This window comes from Macrotis lagotis, chromosome 4, assembly GCF_037893015.1.
Source record: "Macrotis lagotis isolate mMagLag1 chromosome 4, bilby.v1.9.chrom.fasta, whole genome shotgun sequence".
Lineage (NCBI taxonomy): Eukaryota > Metazoa > Chordata > Mammalia > Peramelemorphia > Peramelidae > Macrotis > Macrotis lagotis.
The window spans coordinates 40,389,675-40,406,264 of record NC_133661.1 but is presented as its reverse complement, the minus strand read 5'-3'; the positions used below and the strand labels follow the sequence as shown (position 1 = coordinate 40,406,264).

Below are 16,590 nucleotides of genomic sequence, written 5' to 3'. Positions count from 1 at the left end.
GAGAAATATTGAAGCAACTTCTCTGGTGGACTTATGATAAAGAAAGCAACTCACCCCAGAGACAGAGCCATTGGAATCTGAACACAGACTGAAGTACATTTTTTTTTCTTTCTCTCTCTCTATTCTTGAGGTTTCTCATCTTCTTGGGGGTGTGTGTTTATGTTTACTCTTATAACACATTCAATTTTGATCGATGTATAGCACGGAAACAATGTAAAGACTATCAGACAGCCTTCTGCGGCGGGGAGGGAAGGGGGGGGATTGTAAAATTCAAAACCTTACAAAACATGATAGGTAGATACTATTATTGTATATAATTGGAAAACAAAATGTTAATAAAATAAATTAAAAATAGATAAAGCAATGAGGGCTATATTTGAAAGCAAAGACTAAAATTCAGACTTTATGAGGGTTGCCTCCTCCATAGTTAGTGGTGAGATTTGATTTTTTAAAAAAATATAACTCTAATTGCTCTGGCATACTGGACAAATCCAAGTGGCTTTTTCCCAGTTCTCACCTTTCCTGACATGGATTGAGACATAGGTCTCTTGGTTCTCCTCCTACCTGTCTAGCCAATTTCTCTTCCCTCACTGGCTCTTTCTCCTCCCATCTTCTAAATGTGGGCATCCCCCAAAGCTATGGCTTGGTCCCGCATCTTTTTTTTATAATCTCTTTCTTGGGGATAGCATCTCATCAGTTCCCATGGATTAAATCATCTTTATGCTGGTTGACTCCCACATCTAAACACTCAGCCTTCATTTCTCAAGCAGCTTGCCATGTCACCACCATCACCTGCACGTCCCCATATGACTGACTCAAATTCCTTTTATCTGAAACAGAACCCGACTTTTCCCCGACATCCATTTCAACTCGGTTCACAACTTTGGGAGTTGTGAACTAGTCCATCACCATACTCAGTCACACAATCTTTTCTCCCCAACACCCTTCATCTTCATCAGCCCTAGAATTCTACCCTTTACTCACCTCTATTCATACCTTGACTCAGAAAACTTTAATGGGGAGGGAAAGGCACTGGGATAAAAGGTTTCAAATACTCTTTTAATGAGTTCCCTGTTGCCTCTAGAACAAAATACAACCTTGCCTCAGCAATTCAAGTCCTAGACAACTATGATTGTTGGATCTCTAGGTAGGGAAGAGGAGATATATATTTGAAAATGAAAATCAAGCTCTATCAATAAACATACAAAACCATCATGTTTTAGTTTGTCCCTATATCCAGCATGTTGTAAATGTGCCTGGTTCATAATAGGTGCCCAATAAACACTTACTGATTGATTGTTTATGTAAGGGTCCTGTGAACATAGAAGTTTGATGAAGAATAAAATGCCCAAAGCAAAGTTTATTGATCACTTTTGCCGAATCCATCTTGTGGAATGCCACACAGAAGAGCTTTTGGGGATTGATTTTAACACTGAAGTATCATCTAATTATGAGAAATTATCATAAAAATTATCTTTTTAAATAATCCAGATCAGGACCTGTGATTTTGCTAGGGTAGGGAACATTTCTCTCCCAAGGAGGATCAGCTCCCAATCTGCCCCTTCCCCACCTGAGAAATGACTTGTCTAAGACCCCAAAGTCAGGACATCTCAGGGGCAGGATTAGGAAGCTAGATCTTCCTTCTGTCCACCATGCTATGAGACCTCTAAAGTAATACAACTAGAGGGCCCCTAATGCTCCCTTGGGATGCTGTGGTTTGGTGTATTTTTTAGTTTTTATTGATTTGCTTGCAAATGATTTGTTACCATCATGGTGCTCTAGAGAAGTCAGTTCTTATTCATCCTCCTCCCTCAAAGCTTCACCCATTAATTCTTTTTTTTTTTTAAGTTTTTGCAAGGCAAATGTGGCTTGCCCAAGGCCACACAGCTAGGTAATTATTAAGTGTCTGAGATCGGATTTGAACCCAGGTCCTCCCGACTCCAGGACCGGTGCTCTATCCAGTGTACCACCTAGCTGCCCCTACCCATTAATTCTTATTGGTTCTCATTCTGGCTCTACCACCCACTAGTTGATCTGGGATGGGTCACTTCCTTACTAGAGGCCTCCATTTCCTGATCTGTATTTTCCAGCCCTCATATTTTTTAAACTTACTTCCAGTGCCTCCCGGATGAAGTGCAATTTCTCCTGCCAGTCCTCTTGGCTGAAGGGTTCTGATGGGGAGCTGGTCATGAAACTGCAAAGTCAATACAGACACCTTGAGGGTGACAATTAAACAAGCTTCCCCATTAAAATGCTCCAATCCATCCTAAGGATGCTCTTGGAGAGGTAAAGAGGTTGTCTCAACAAACCTGTTTTGGGACTGGGCAGAAGACTCACCACTGTCAAACGTTCTTTCATCTTCAATGGAACCTGCCCCATATGCCGACAGTCATGAAACTAGTCGTGGGCCCCTCCCAGAGTCAGGTATGACTTAACTGGGCCTGAGACTCAGTTGTAAATATAGGAGGACTTGGAGGAGAGGGATGTAGGCAAGAGGGTCTCCAATTAAAAATTAAACATGCAACATTAAAAATGTAAAACTCCAGCTCCAATAACATTGATCCGATAATTGGTTGGATAGCACCGGTCTAGGATCCAGTTTTGGTCATTCAAGAAATATTCATTTCTAGAGAAAATGAATGAACTACGTGAGGAGTTGTGCAGGTTTTCTGGCAGTGAACAAAGTCAGATTTACTCCCAAAAGGCTTCCAGGAAGCCTTTTGAGTGAGTAGATAAGAAAGGCGAATTTAGTGAATTTAGTCTTAATCTCATCTTTAGGAGGCTGATTTTAGGTTCCATGTAAGGAGATACTTCCTAACAAAGCTGTCCAAAGAGGGAAGGGGTCTCCTCTCCCTGGAGGGATTTAATTCCTTGTTTCTCACGCTTTTTCATTTAATATTCTATTTTCCCCAATTAAATGGAAAAATTATTTGTCACATTTATAAAACTTTGTGCCCCACCTTCATTCTCATCATAAATGACTCAGAGAGGAAATAACGTACACACGCAGAAATCTAACTGACCCTAGAGGAAGAAAGGGATGGGAGAAAGGGGACAGGGAGAGGGAGGGGGGTGCAGGTGATAGAAGAGAGGGTAGATTGGGGCAGAGGGTGGTCAGATAAAACACGCTTTTGAGGAAGGAAAGAGAAGATGGAATAAATGGAGGTGGGGGAATAAGACAGAGGGAAATCAATTAGCAATAGAGACTGTGGGAAAAAATACTCAAGCAACTTCTATGATGGATTTATGATAAAGAATGTGATTCATCCCAGAGACAGCTGATGGTATTGGAACAGACCATACTTTTTTTCCCTCACTTTATTTTTCTTGAGGTTTCTCTATCTTTGTGGGGGGGGGGTTGTTTAATTTCACAAAACTATTGTAGTAATGTGAAAATAAATGAGGAAAAAAACTGTGCTCCAAATTCTCTCCCTCTCCCCCTTCCCCCTCTCCCCTCACTGAGAAGACAAGCAATTTGACATAGGTTATATAAGTGTGGTCATGCAAAGCATATTTCCTTATTAGTCATGCTGTGAAAAAAAAAAAGACCAAAAAAAGTTTTAAAAAGTATGCTTAGGTTTGCATTTCAGTTGGATAGCATTTTTATCATAAATTCTTAAGAACTGTCTTAGATCATTGTATTGTTGAAAAAAGCTAAGCCATTCTCAGTTAATCAAAACGGCTGTTCTGCTCCCTTCTCTCTGCATCAGTACAAGTTAGTTCAGGTTTTTAAAAAAGCACCCTGGCTCATCATGTCTTTTAGCCTAAGTTTTCCCTTATATTCGTATACCACAATTTGCTCAGACATTCCCCAGTTGATGGACATCCCCTCAATTTTCAATTCTTTGCTACTACAAGAGAGTTGCTATAAATAAAAGTACAGAAGGGTTCTTTCCCCCCCTTTAAAAAAAATCTCTTTGGGATAATAGTGATATTGCTGGGTCAAAGGCTAGGCACGATTTTGTAGTCCTTTGGGCATGGTTCCAAATTGTTCTCCAGAATGGTTGGACCAGTTCGCAACTGCACCAGCGATGCCTTAAGTGTCTCAAATTATCCCCACATCCCTTCCAACATTTGTCATTTTCCTTTTCTATCACAGTGGTCAATCTGATAGATATGAGGTGATAACCCCAAGTTGTTTTAACTTGCATTTCTCTAATCAATAGCATTTTTTCATTTGATTATAGCTTTATTTTGGAAATTCCCTTTTCATAGCTCTTGAGCATTTGTCAGTTGGAGAATGGCTCTTATTTTTATAAATTTGACTTAGTTCTCTATATACTTGACAAATGAAGCCTGTATCAGAGATATTTGCTGTAACATTTTTTTCCAATTATGATTATAGCACAATTCCCCAGGTTTATACTATTCTTTCTTTCTTTGTTTTTTAAGGTTTTTTTCCAAGGCAACGGGTTAAGTGGCTTGCCCAAGGCTACACAACTAGGTAATTAAGTGTCTGAGGTCGGATTTGAACCCAGGTACTCCTGACTCCAGGGCCGGTGCTCTATCTACTGCACCACCTAGCTGCCCCTATACTATTCTTTCCCTCCTTTCACACATCCATCCTCTAAGGTTTTTCCCCTTCTGTCACCTCCCCCAGTCTACACTTCCTTTCATCAGCTTCCCCATCCTTCTGATAAAGGTCTTAAAGTAAAGCTCGGATGGCCATTTGTCAGGACAGTGGAAAGGATTCTTATTCAGGCATGGGTCAGACAAGATAGTTTTGGAGTTCCCTTCAATTTTTGAGATTCTCGTCAGCCCCAGGCCCTCAAAATCTCTGTAACTTGCTTCCCAGATACTCTCCCCATGATGTGCACCATGCATAGCCTGGTAAGCAGACTAAGGCTAGGAACTACCTACCTTTCAGTTTCTGGAGTTCTTGACAGCTGGCCAGGAGAGCACAAGTACAGACCCTCGGACACCTGCTTCAAAAGGCCAAAAAATGAGTGGGCATGACACAGCCTTCTGCTATGGCTAGTGTGTCCTGCTACTGCGGGGGCCTGGACTTAGGAAGACGCAGAGCTAGCTTACCCTTTATCAGGAGAGGCTGGTCCTCTCCCCCATGCCCTCAGAGCTGCCTGACCCTTCTCTACAGCTTCCCTATCCTCACTCGGATCCCTCCCCAGCAACGTAAACTTGGAGTCAAAGATCTCCAAAATGCAAACCCTCCTCACCATTTTTGTACTTTGATGATCCAATTTTAGCTCTGGTTCTATGCTTTTTTTAAAATGCTAACATACCTTCAGGAGAAAAAGAGATATTTGACTCCAGAAGGAAAATCCCTTCTCCTTAGATACCAGGCAGAGAGCAGGACGGATTCATCCTGTGGGGAGGTCAGTTATTCAGGAACCTTCTAGGATCCAGGAGATGCAGCTCTGAATTGGCTGCCCTTGCCATGAAATCAAAGCTCTCATTCGATTTCTCCTGTTTGGAGTGTGAACTCCCTGACTTCTGTTTATAGTGCCAGGGCTACTGAATAATAATTTCCTCCTGCCCTGCCTATTCTCTTTCTTTCCCTTCCATCTTCCATTCCTCTCTTCTTCACGGCCTCAATCTTTTTTGCTCCTACTGCCTATAGGCATTCTAGTCTAAGGAGTTTCTTAAATGACAGAGATCCCAGCTTATCATTTGTAAAACCCTGGGGGCTTGGTGCAGTGACAGGCACCCATGGAGGCTCTCAGAAGTCTGAGATCCTTTCTTTCTTCTCAGTCCTTCCGTCTATAGTTGAAATGCGTCTTGGAAGCAGGGCCTTACTTCCTTTCACCTTCCTAAAAACATCATGGTTCTTACTCCCATAGGTCACACACCTCAGCAGGATCAACCAAAGATGGGGTCAGCTCTTCTACTGCCCGTGGTGGGTGGGGCTGAAGCTCTCCTGTGCCCTGGCGCCAAGGGAATCTGGCCACTCGCAGCTCAGCCAGGAAGATGGGCTCCCTGATCATGCTGGGCAGGGGGAACATGATTTGTTAACTCTCACATCTATGGCAGGGTCAAATGAAAATAAAGATGGCAGGAGATTGGTGGTTTGTGTCCCAAGTCTCCAGGGACGCTATTATGATGCTCGGAATCATGGGACCAGAACTGGTCACCGGCATTACCAACCACAGGATCTGGAGAAAATGTATCCTTTCCAGAGGGCCCCGTTCTAAAGGTTCATATTGAAATATTTGGGGGTATGTTTTCCATGACTTCAAGTGTATAAATGACATTACATAGAGCTAAAGAATGAGGAACTCAAAATTTTAAAAAATGAATATTAAAAGTCTAATTAAAAAAAGAAAAACAGACACAAAAAAGAAATCCTTCAGGGATTCCTGGCTGACCAAAACTCTATTCTTTGATACTGTATAGAAATGGTCTCTAGTTCACCAGCCCTTATTCATGTGCTGGTATCACGCTCCCTCAAAGTTCACAATAACCACCCTCTCTATCCTGTATACCTCTCCTGATATACAATTCATTTTAACAGCGAATAAAGGTTCACTGGGCAGAGGTTGATTGTTGTTTCTGTTCTTTTTTTTCCCCCCTGCATAAGACCAGGCAGATTGTTCAGTAAATGTTTAAATGGTTAATGATAATTAGAGTGTACCAACTGCAAAATAACAGTACTCAATTCTTCATTCTCAGGTTTAACTTTTTCTAAACATAAAACAGTGATTGCTACTAGAATTTGAATGCTTAGAGAAAAAATATTTATTGAATCCACTTTACTCTTAGCAGACAATACAGAAAAAAAAGGAACACTTAGGCAAAGTCACCTCAATTCCCTGAAACTGTTTCTGCCTTTGTAAATAATAGGATTAGAGTAAATTTCCAAAGTTCTCTTCAGTTTGAGTCCTATGATTTAGTCAGTCTCTCATATTGATTTTTTTTGGTTAAGTTTAAAAGAATGAAGACTACAATGATAGGCAGTCTGGAACACTGGAAAAAACAGAGTCATCCAGGTAAGTTCTTTATCCTCTTTGGGCCTCAGTTTCTTCATCGATATTAAGTAAAGGAGTTGGACTAAATGACCTCTTAAGATCCTTTCCTACACGTATCCTATCCTAACCTATCCTGTCCTACCCATGATCTGCAACCAGATAGGCACAAGAAAGAGCTCTTCAATTAGTATTCTTCAGAGGGAAAGATTCTGGAAGGTAAACAAGGAAGGAAAATCCCATTAAGAACTATGTTTTCTCCTTTTTAAGCATGCAAAGATCAGAAATCTAAAAATACATGAAGTCACACAATTCTGTGGTTGGCGAAGCAGGCAGATTTTTCTACTCATGTGACATTTTCAGTTTCCTCTTAGAAAATTATCGTGGCCATGCTCCTTTTCATAGAAATATTTTATTGCTGTAGTCAACAAACCTGTGTATCACAGCACAAATAACCAATTACAGTTTAAGAAACTAAAAACTCTCCAAGTGGTAATACTGAGAAAAGATTAACATACATAAAAGGTTACAAAACTATACATTTAAATTACTAGAAATTTTCTAAGGAACTAAAAAAACTGCTGTCAAATGTCTTTTATAAACTACACAACCCATGCCAGTGTAAATTCAATTTTATTAACAGGATACAAGTATCTACAAAAGTTGCACCTAAATGTCAGATCAGCTGCAAAACTTAAACAAATTTTTTCCCCCAAACAAAAGTTAAGTGCTTCTTGATGGGGGTTAGGTTCTTCCTTGGTCTCTGTAGCATTTCAAACTAAATTCACAGGAGAAAACTTGGGCCAAATATTTGTCTATATGAGATAATGCCATTCAACAACAAAAATAAATAAACCACTGTTGCTTCTGGACCTTCCTGGGCAACAGAATTCAAGACTCCACAAGGATTTTCCTGACGCTCTCCATCTACCACTACTCTTGATTCCAAAGATGTCAAAGGTTCCTGAGACCCTGAATCTATGTGTGTGTGTGTGTGATTAAGAGTTTGGAAAGCAGGGTCTAACTTTGAAATCTGAAACTACACACTGAGATGACAGGATGAAGTGTCTTCTCACCACAAGAAAAAATAAGTAGTTGAGGCAGGGATTGGCAGCATATTTGAAGAGAAAAAAGTTATTGGTGACAATGACTGCAGCCTACAACAATTACTCAGTAGTTGCTGTTGGGAGCATCTAGAAGAAATAAACCAAGAAAATGGGTTATGGTATGTAGGAACTGGGATCGATAGAAGGGATCATGATTCCTGTTTTTGTCCAATCACTCCTCACCTTTTCTAAAGTCAAGCATTTATGTTAAGACACACACAAAAAACAATTATATACACACTTGAAGCCATTTTGGGATCCTGTAGCAGCCCAGTAAGCAAACTACGGAACCTGGTCCTCTGGAGCTCTCCTCAGTCCAGTTTTAATGTACAAAAACTTACAGGGGTTGATTCCCAGGCTTCTGGATCATTTGTGAAAATACATTTGGTGTGTCAATCTATCACCCTGGACCCCCACCCCCACCCCTCCGCAGGGCAAGGAGAGAGCAATAGTTGTAATCAATCAATAAAAAATTAGCAAAGCACATTTAAGGCTAGCAAAGTTGAAAAAAACACTCATCTTTGCTTCCATGAAATAGTATCAAGGTGATTTAACTTTTATTTTGAGATTAAGAACCCTGTAAGCAAATAGAAACTCGCACAACTAACAATGGGATTAGGGATGGTATCAGATTCCTTTTTTCCAGTTAAAAATGAAGGTAATTTGTGTGTCATTTCAGTGGAAGAAATAAGGAAGTAGGATAAATAGGGTGCATTTTTTCACAAAGTCCTTTTTGAGGGAACCTATATCACTGGAAGGTTTTAGGCCTGTGAAAAGATATGGGATGGCATCTTACCACACTTTTTTCCAGTCCTGGTTCACATAAAAGATCAGATTTACAAAGAAATCCCTGGTCACAAACATAAAAGGATCTGGGATTAAGGCAGTCTACTATAATTTCCTGGTTCACCTGGCTCTGTAGAGAATGTCTGATTTTTATCCAGAGTTTATACATTATTTGTTCAAGGGGCTTAAAAGGAAGAAAGTGCACAGGGTATGACATAAATAATTTTGTCAAACTCTTTTAGAACATGCCAACACAAAAGTAGACAGGTCACAACAATTTTAACCCTTTTTTCCCAAAAGAATATTATCAGAAGTAATAAGTCACCTGGACTATAGAAAAGGTGAATGTTTAAAAGGCTGAAAGTCTGGCAGACCTATTATTTAACACACCTGAGCAGACAATATTGGAATCATTGTGTTTACAGATCAGGACTGGGCAAGAGTAAGGGCACTTTTAAAGACAAAGTCTACAGAAGCATAGAATTTGACCGAACTGGGACAAGAGAAGGGTAACAACAGAGGGAAGTTTCACTGTTTTCATGACAAAGGAATGGGAGGGATCAAGAGAGCTATTGTCAGACGTGTCAGACACATTACCTGGAGGCTTGTGAAGCTGAAAGCATCCCAAGGGCAATGTAATTGAAGCCTACAAACACAGTAGATCACACTGGGAACTTGAAGATACTTTAGTCTTCTTTCCTCTCTTGGATGATAAAAAAAAATCATTTCTTCACCTATCAAAGGCCAAAGAAGATGGGGGATTTTTTTTATATTGTATTCAAAGGACTTAAGTTGTACTATAGGATACTGCTGCCTGGTCTGCTTTCCCCTTCAAGTTGACTTATGTGAGAATTTAAAAAAAAAAAATCGAGATTTCCAAATGGAGTTTTCTAAGCAACCAAGTTTACTTCATGCTATTTAGTTTTTCTCTTTAAAATACACAAGGAGGATGGGGAGTAGGAATAACCTGGATACTCTACTGGCTATAATATATTTAATGGGTTTCTTTGATTCAAATGGTAATGTCTGAGCGTGGTTTTTCTGTCCCTTCAATGGAGACAACAGAAGTTCTTTTCCAAAGTTGAGACCCAGTCAGTTTGCCAGTTTACTTATACGAGCAGGATAATTCACCTAAAAACAATTCATCTAAAATCAGTTTAACTCAAAATGGTTTACTTCCTGGTGCCAGATCAGTTCATGTGTGCTAGGGTTAGTCATTCTGACATCCATGTCAACAACATTTTCCATTTCAGGAGAAGAGCTACTAAATAATGGCCTTTAGGAGGCCAATGAACTCAGATCCCACCCTTATCAAACATAACCTTATCTACCATACCCATAGAGGCCCCCAATTTCCCTTTTGTAAAAACTTTGTAATCAGGTCAACATACAACTTTCATAAACTCTTTTCATGGTTTGTACCTACTAAAATACACATATGCACACTCACAGGCATGATAAACATTTACTTCTTAATTCAAATTCATTCATCACAGCAGCACAAATTGGAGAAATTTGGATACAAATTAGCATCAAAAGAGAGTCAACCAATTTCTGATCATTCACTCCCTTGCCCTTCTATAAGTTCACAATATACAACCTTTTATTTCTGTAGCTAAGCCTGGATATTCTAAAAGTACACATGAACAGTTGTCAAATATAATCTTGATAAAAATAAGATAAAACCCAGAGGAATCATGTTTTCAAATAAACATCTTACATCCTTGAATTTCCATGAATTTGTTCAAGTGAGAGCTCCATTTTAGGATTTGTTTCCATAATGGTCACAAAGATTTTGTGGGGATGTACTGGAAATCACAAACATTTTAGATATCATAAGGCAAAAAGGTCTATAAGGGTCTATAGGAAAGGGCCAAGTATTTTGAAAGGACTATTTTGAAATGAGACATACTTTCAAGTTTCAATCCAATTGGATACACAGATTACAAAATAAAGATTTTTAAAAGTGCTGTTTGCTTTGTGAGTTCACTCATCTTTATATGTAAAGCATGATCATAACCTGACCACCCAAGAGAGATGTTAATGGCAGATATCAGCAGAGGCTCCAAAGTCCAGTTTTGAGGTCTTCCAGTGTATCTCTCTCAGGCTCTCCTTGGATAATGGAAACATTTCATGACAGCTGGCTTTTTCCCAGTATTCTTAGGGTATCTGATATTAAAGTGAAAGGAAGGACTCTTTGGAAAATCCAATTCAGGCTTCATGGTGTGGCTGTTCATAGTTATTCTGTATTTTACTTTCCTTCTATTCATCTTTCAGATTTTACAACTTGGCTGACCATGAATAAGTTGGCAAAGTGGCTCCCTATCAGTAGCATTCATCACCGACATTTTACCATTCCTTTTCATAGAGTATACCCATAAGATACTCAACATAAGAGGTATGCCACAATGATAACATATTAAAAATATGTTGGAAGATGATTTAGAAAAACAGAATGTAATTTAAAAAATTCACCTGCCCAGTCTAAGCTGCTGGCTGATTTTTTTAAAAGGTATACAGTTTGTGGTAAACAGTGTTATCTCAGCTCTTTGTGAATGTTGGGGAAAAAAGAAACAGCCCATTCTCAGACTTGAAGAATTTCTGCTCCATGGTCTTCAGGTTCTGTGTAACGGGAAGAGTTTGTGTCAGAATGACAGGCCCCATGCCTCCCATCTTTACTTTCAAAATTTGGCTCTGTTAGTGCAGGTTTTTCATAGATATTCTTTTTACTTGTTTCTGGACAGTTCTGGACATAGATCACTCTGTTATAAGCCTTAAGTCTCTTCCATAATTGTACATATACTTTGCACTGAACGTACATAAAGAGAAGTCCACCAGTGAAGCCTATGGCCACAACCACCAGTTTAGTCCAAAATGGCCATTCTAGGATTCCTAGGGAGAAAAAGAACTAGGTTAATGAGTTACCAGAGCTAAACAAAACTCTAAATTCAACCATCTTGCTGTCAGCAAAAGAAATTTCTTTAAAAGTCCCTCTTCATGTTTAGTCACTTCACTACATTCTTTATTGATCCAAGACCACACTCTAACACATGTTTTGCACAGGAGGATTTTCTTCTTGCTTTTGTCTTCAGTCTCCTCTTCTGGTAAAAGTCTACTAATTGATGGAATTATTGAAGAAATGATTCAGCCAGAATCTCCACAAACCTGAAAACCAAACTTTCATCTTTCCCTTCTCTTAACTACTCTCTGCATTGTTAATTCCCTTTCATTCTGTGGCCATTTTTGTGGATGGAGGCTATTTGACCTCAAGATTATGAACATGGGTAAGGATTGTGTTTCTGACACCATCTCTGAATAGAATCCCAAATAAATGCTCAACAAAAAGTTCTTTTTAAACTTAATAAGCGATAATAGCATTAACAGTTTGCTGGTAAATAACTGTAAAAGCATCTAAGATTTTCTTATAAAGGAATGCAGAGCATGACACCTGCAAGTTATTTACTGCATCACACAATGCTTTATGAAGTATTTTTTTTTATCCCTGGTACATCCTATAAAGGTAATTCATGGCTCATTCTATTAGTGGTGGAATTAGAAACCTGAGAAGATATCAATTACAAATGACCTTATAAAGTCACTGCTAACCCAACTTTTTGATTACTAGTCCAAACTGAAACACAAGGTACCATTGATCATGTACCTCAGTGGGAAACGAAACATCATGTTCCCAAGACAGAATAAAATGAGCAGAGATTCTGAAATCTATTACTACATAAGATATGAAGGAGACTTCATATCTAAGTTGAAGTTTTTCTAAGGAATGTGAAGCATTAAAAAAATTCTCAGTAGATTTTCCTTTTCTCTTTTCTTGTACTACCATTTCTCTGATTTATCCTATTCCTTGTATGAATGCCTAGGCTGTGTTTACACTAAGTTAAGGCAAGTGAAAATCATCCCAATATTGTCTTTCACAACTAATTAAAATAATTCTTGTCTAAAGGGAGGTACACATTGCATTCACTGTTCATGTATAAGCAGTGGTCCATAGAATTCTTCCTGACATCTTCATAGTTAGCTAAACAACTCCAAATAGCAACTCAAATTGCTCCAGGGTGGAGATTATTGAGCCTTCACTTGAATGATTCTAGTGTGATAATGATAATTTATACAATTTAGGATGATGATCTAATCTAATCTAAAGTGCCATCTAAAGCAGATGAATTATGTTTCCCACAGCACAAGTTCTTTCCCATGTGAAGAGCCATAAGGGAGAGTGAAATATGTAAGATCTACAAGGAAGTTGGCAAGAGCAAGTCATGATTTCTCTTATAATGTATGTGAACATGCAATTCACAACAGGATTTGGGTCCAGAATTTTCTTACCATTTTATGAAAAAGGAATTTTCTTCATCACAAATTGGACTGCTAAGGACACAGAGTAAAGCCAAGTAAGATCTAATACTGGTCAAATTTTTAAATGGCCAAAGCATTTAAATTTGTATTTAATAAAATAAATTAATACAAAATATAGCAATGCTTAGACCTATTAAGGAATATAAATTTGGCTAACAGTAAAATCTTTAGAATCCTACAATATGATTTGGCAAAAAAAAAAGTCAAAGTAACATTATTACATGCACTCATTTAAATTAATATAATGATATAGATCTAGGCTCAATCAGACATTCCCAAAATACATAAATTATTATTTTTCATATTGATGCTGCTGTGGTTGTTCAGTTCATCAGTGGTGTCTGAAAGTCATGTTATTAAGACTCAGATGAATTCTCAATGCTCAACAGAGTTCCTTTTGTTCCCTGTCTGCCTCACTGTTCTGAGCAGTGGATCTTATCTAAAATGATTTCCCTCCACAATCCCTCCTCCATGTTCTTAAATATCTCAATTACAAATTTACTTGCATTTCCTCATTCCCTTCAAAAGCTACCCCCCTGAGCACTTTATCCCATTCCCCTTCCATCTCTGCTGGGACCTTTGCTGCATCCCTCCCTCTTTCATAAACTTCCTCCTCTGCCTGAAAATATATTCCAATTTGTTCTGCCCTACAAAAACCTTCCTTTGTCCCTGGAATCTGCCCCGCCCCAAACTACTCTGCCCTCTGAAAGACTGGCAATAACACCAGTAAGCCCAATAAGGCTCTTCCCAAACCTCTGCATCTGACAGTATTGACTACTCTTCTTGGCTGATTTCTTACAATTCTCACCAGTCCTGCTCTTTATGAGTCACCTTCATTGAGTTCTTTTCACTACTTCTGCCACTTGCATGTCTTCAAACCTCTTATTTTCCTTATACATGATGACTTTTCAAATGTCACCCTTTCAATTAGTGTGGTTTATTTCCCAGTCTTTAGCCTCAATTCCATTCCCATAACTGTACTTGAGACTAAGGAGTGGACATCTCCACCAGCACATTTGGACTATACTCAAACTTCAAGTGTCCAACAAACACTGAACGCCATCTGCTTCCAAAGTCTACTCTTTCTTCTCCCTCCTTGATTTCTCTATCTACCTGGTCAGGCATGTCTTGCTACCACCAGACCTCTCTGCTACAAGCAGAATCTTGTATGCCTGGCATTAGTGGTGTTGGTACTTCTGTCCACAGCACATATTTGAGATCGCCGCCGCCACCATCACAATATATAGTATAGATACATTATTTTCCTTAATCCTCACAACCATTCTGAGGAGATCTTAGGAAGGATCAGTATTAAAAATCCTTATTTCTTAGATCAGGAAATGGCCTCAGAAAGATTACATGGATCACACATCCAGAAAATGTTGAAGTTGAAACTAGAAATTTGGTCTCTGGGCTCTAAATTCAGGACTTATACCACACTGAGATCCATAATATAACAAAGTTTCAGGCTCAGCTCAGAATCATAAAATATTATCCCAAATATCTGTATTAAAAAAGGGTTTGCAGTGGGAAGGAGGGTTGGTATGACATAGACTACAATTAGACTTACCAGTTGCCTGTCCCTGCTTAATTTCCTCAGCAGTTCGGTCTATGAGGACATACAAGGACCACACCACACACGTGATTGCAATGACATGGAATGTTACAGAGCACATGATCTTCCTCCGTTCACTGGATGTCATCTGCAATTTTTCCCACTGAAAAGAAATAACAGAAAACAGCATGAAATTTGAAACTTAAAAAAAGGAGATTGAAAATAATGTTAGGAGAATAATTTCTATGGGAACTATTGCTTTATCAAGAGATATACTGCTTGTTAGTGTTCCAATGGAATCAGTTTTCTGTATGATAAAAAACTAGAATATGAGGAAACAATACACCACCTGTTCAACAAAAATTAACTATAGCCATCTTTACATGGACCCCTAGAAAAATGGAATACAATTACAACTTGGGGTGAGAGGGTATCTTTTGGAGAGTCCCACTTTCTCCAGTGCCAGAGGTAAGAGAGAAGGATACGTGTTTACTGACATGAAAATACAAGTAAATTGAGACGTAACTGTACCCTAAGGTCAATGTCAAAAGAAGATGGCTTTTTGCTTGCTATTTTATTAAAAGCTTGTATTTGAAGCTACTAATTCTCAAACATGAATAACTTTGGCTCTTATCATTCTTGTGTCCTGCTTCATCTAAAAGCTCACTAATGTAGCCCAAAGTTACAGGCTCTCAGTGGGGATGGGGAATGAGAACAATGTCTAAATAGCCTGGATATTTTTGCATAATTCACATCAAGAGATATTAAGAGATCACTGAGAATCATACTCCTCATTTCCAGGGAAGAGCAGTAATTTTCCCAAGATCATCTAAAAAAAAGCAGCAGCTAGGCAAGCTAAGTCTTATAGCCAGATCCCCCATTGCCTAGTCCTAAACTATCTGTACTACAGCAACTCTTATCATCCTTTTCTGTATTTGAATCACTATCATTTAATGATTATTTTAGCTTTTGGTGATTAAAGATTGTATATAGGGAAATGAAAATGGGTCCTCCTTTCTTTTCATCAATTTGAGTTTTGAAAGGATAACATGATTTTGTTGATAGTTTAGAATCTGAATCAGTTTCCAGTCTTACACCTTTTTTAATGCTACAATTTTAGCCCATAACCACTGACTTTATTTTTTATATTATAATAAAACCAGACTCCACTGTTCCTTGCCCCAGTCTATGTATCTAATTTCCAACTACTGCTTAATACCAATTGCTCTTTTTTCCAAATGAGCCAATTTACTTAGTCTTGTCAATAGAAAATGCTCAGTTTCTACCTTTCTACCTTAGATCATTGTTCACTGGCCTTAACATGGCCTTCCTGTCATTTGTTTATCCAGCTTCTCTCCATTTTTCCATTCTAGTTCTATGCTCTCCATGTAGTTTTCCCCAATGATGACAAGGCATAACAATGTCTCCCCTCTCTGGAACCCTCTAATTCCTGATTTTCTGGATTGCACAATTTACACTTGACTATCAACACCATCATGGTAGAATTTTATAAAAATGCTTTAAGGAAGTGCCTTGGCTCTTTCTGGTGCTTTTATGTAGCCACACCACAAAGCACATTTTGGGCTACATGGGAAGAACTCAATAAATATTTGGTTACATAATTAATTTTTAAATAGGAGATGGATATTAGTTCCAATTTGGTTTTAGCAGAACAAAGAATGTACATAACAGATCAATTTTAAAGTTTTAAAGGTTTAATCAGCATTTTTCTCCTAACAACCCTATAAAACAGATGGGTAGTATATATACAGTATTAATACTTCAGTGGTATTTCTTCTACCCTAGACTGTTTGTTGTAGTAATATTGGTTTATTTCATTTATTTCTTA

General features: G+C 38.5%; 2 protein-coding genes and 1 long non-coding RNA gene across 17 annotated transcripts in view; 1 reads left to right on the top strand and 2 right to left on the bottom strand.

The window, feature by feature from the left end:
• The window catches only part of LOC141520771 (mitoguardin 1-like), a 29,225-nt gene extending 19,663 nt beyond the window's left edge, over positions 1-9,562 (bottom strand). For 3 of the 4 annotated variants that reach the window (XM_074232602.1, XM_074232598.1, XM_074232601.1), the window contains exons 1-3: positions 5,808-9,562; positions 4,861-4,925; positions 2,113-2,194 (exon numbers count right to left, since the gene is read on the bottom strand). In XM_074232602.1, the coding sequence (XP_074088703.1) occupies positions 2,113-2,194; positions 4,861-4,925; positions 5,808-5,960 (300 nt within the window). In that variant the 5' untranslated portion in view covers positions 5,961-9,562. The remainder of the gene's footprint in view (positions 1-2,112; positions 2,195-4,860; positions 4,926-5,807) is intronic. The other variant, XM_074232600.1, reaches the window with a different exon arrangement.
• On the top strand, positions 6,077-15,353 carry LOC141520772 (uncharacterized). Of its 2 annotated transcripts, none has more exons than XR_012477721.1 (4): positions 6,077-6,173; positions 6,881-6,944; positions 13,010-13,221; positions 14,787-15,353. It is a non-coding gene; the product is annotated as an uncharacterized LOC141520772 (long non-coding RNA). The 2 variants fall into 2 exon arrangements; XR_012477722.1 differs by having other exon boundaries at positions 6,079-6,151.
• Positions 10,784-16,590, bottom strand: part of MARCHF8 (membrane associated ring-CH-type finger 8) — a 113,648-nt gene continuing 107,841 nt past the window's right edge. For all 11 annotated transcript variants that reach the window (XM_074232587.1, XM_074232594.1, XM_074232589.1 and 8 more), the window contains 2 exons: positions 14,757-14,904; positions 10,784-11,704 (listed from right to left, as the gene is read on the bottom strand). In XM_074232587.1, the coding sequence (XP_074088688.1) occupies positions 11,397-11,704; positions 14,757-14,904 (456 nt within the window). In that variant the 3' untranslated portion in view covers positions 10,784-11,396. The remainder of the gene's footprint in view (positions 11,705-14,756; positions 14,905-16,590) is intronic.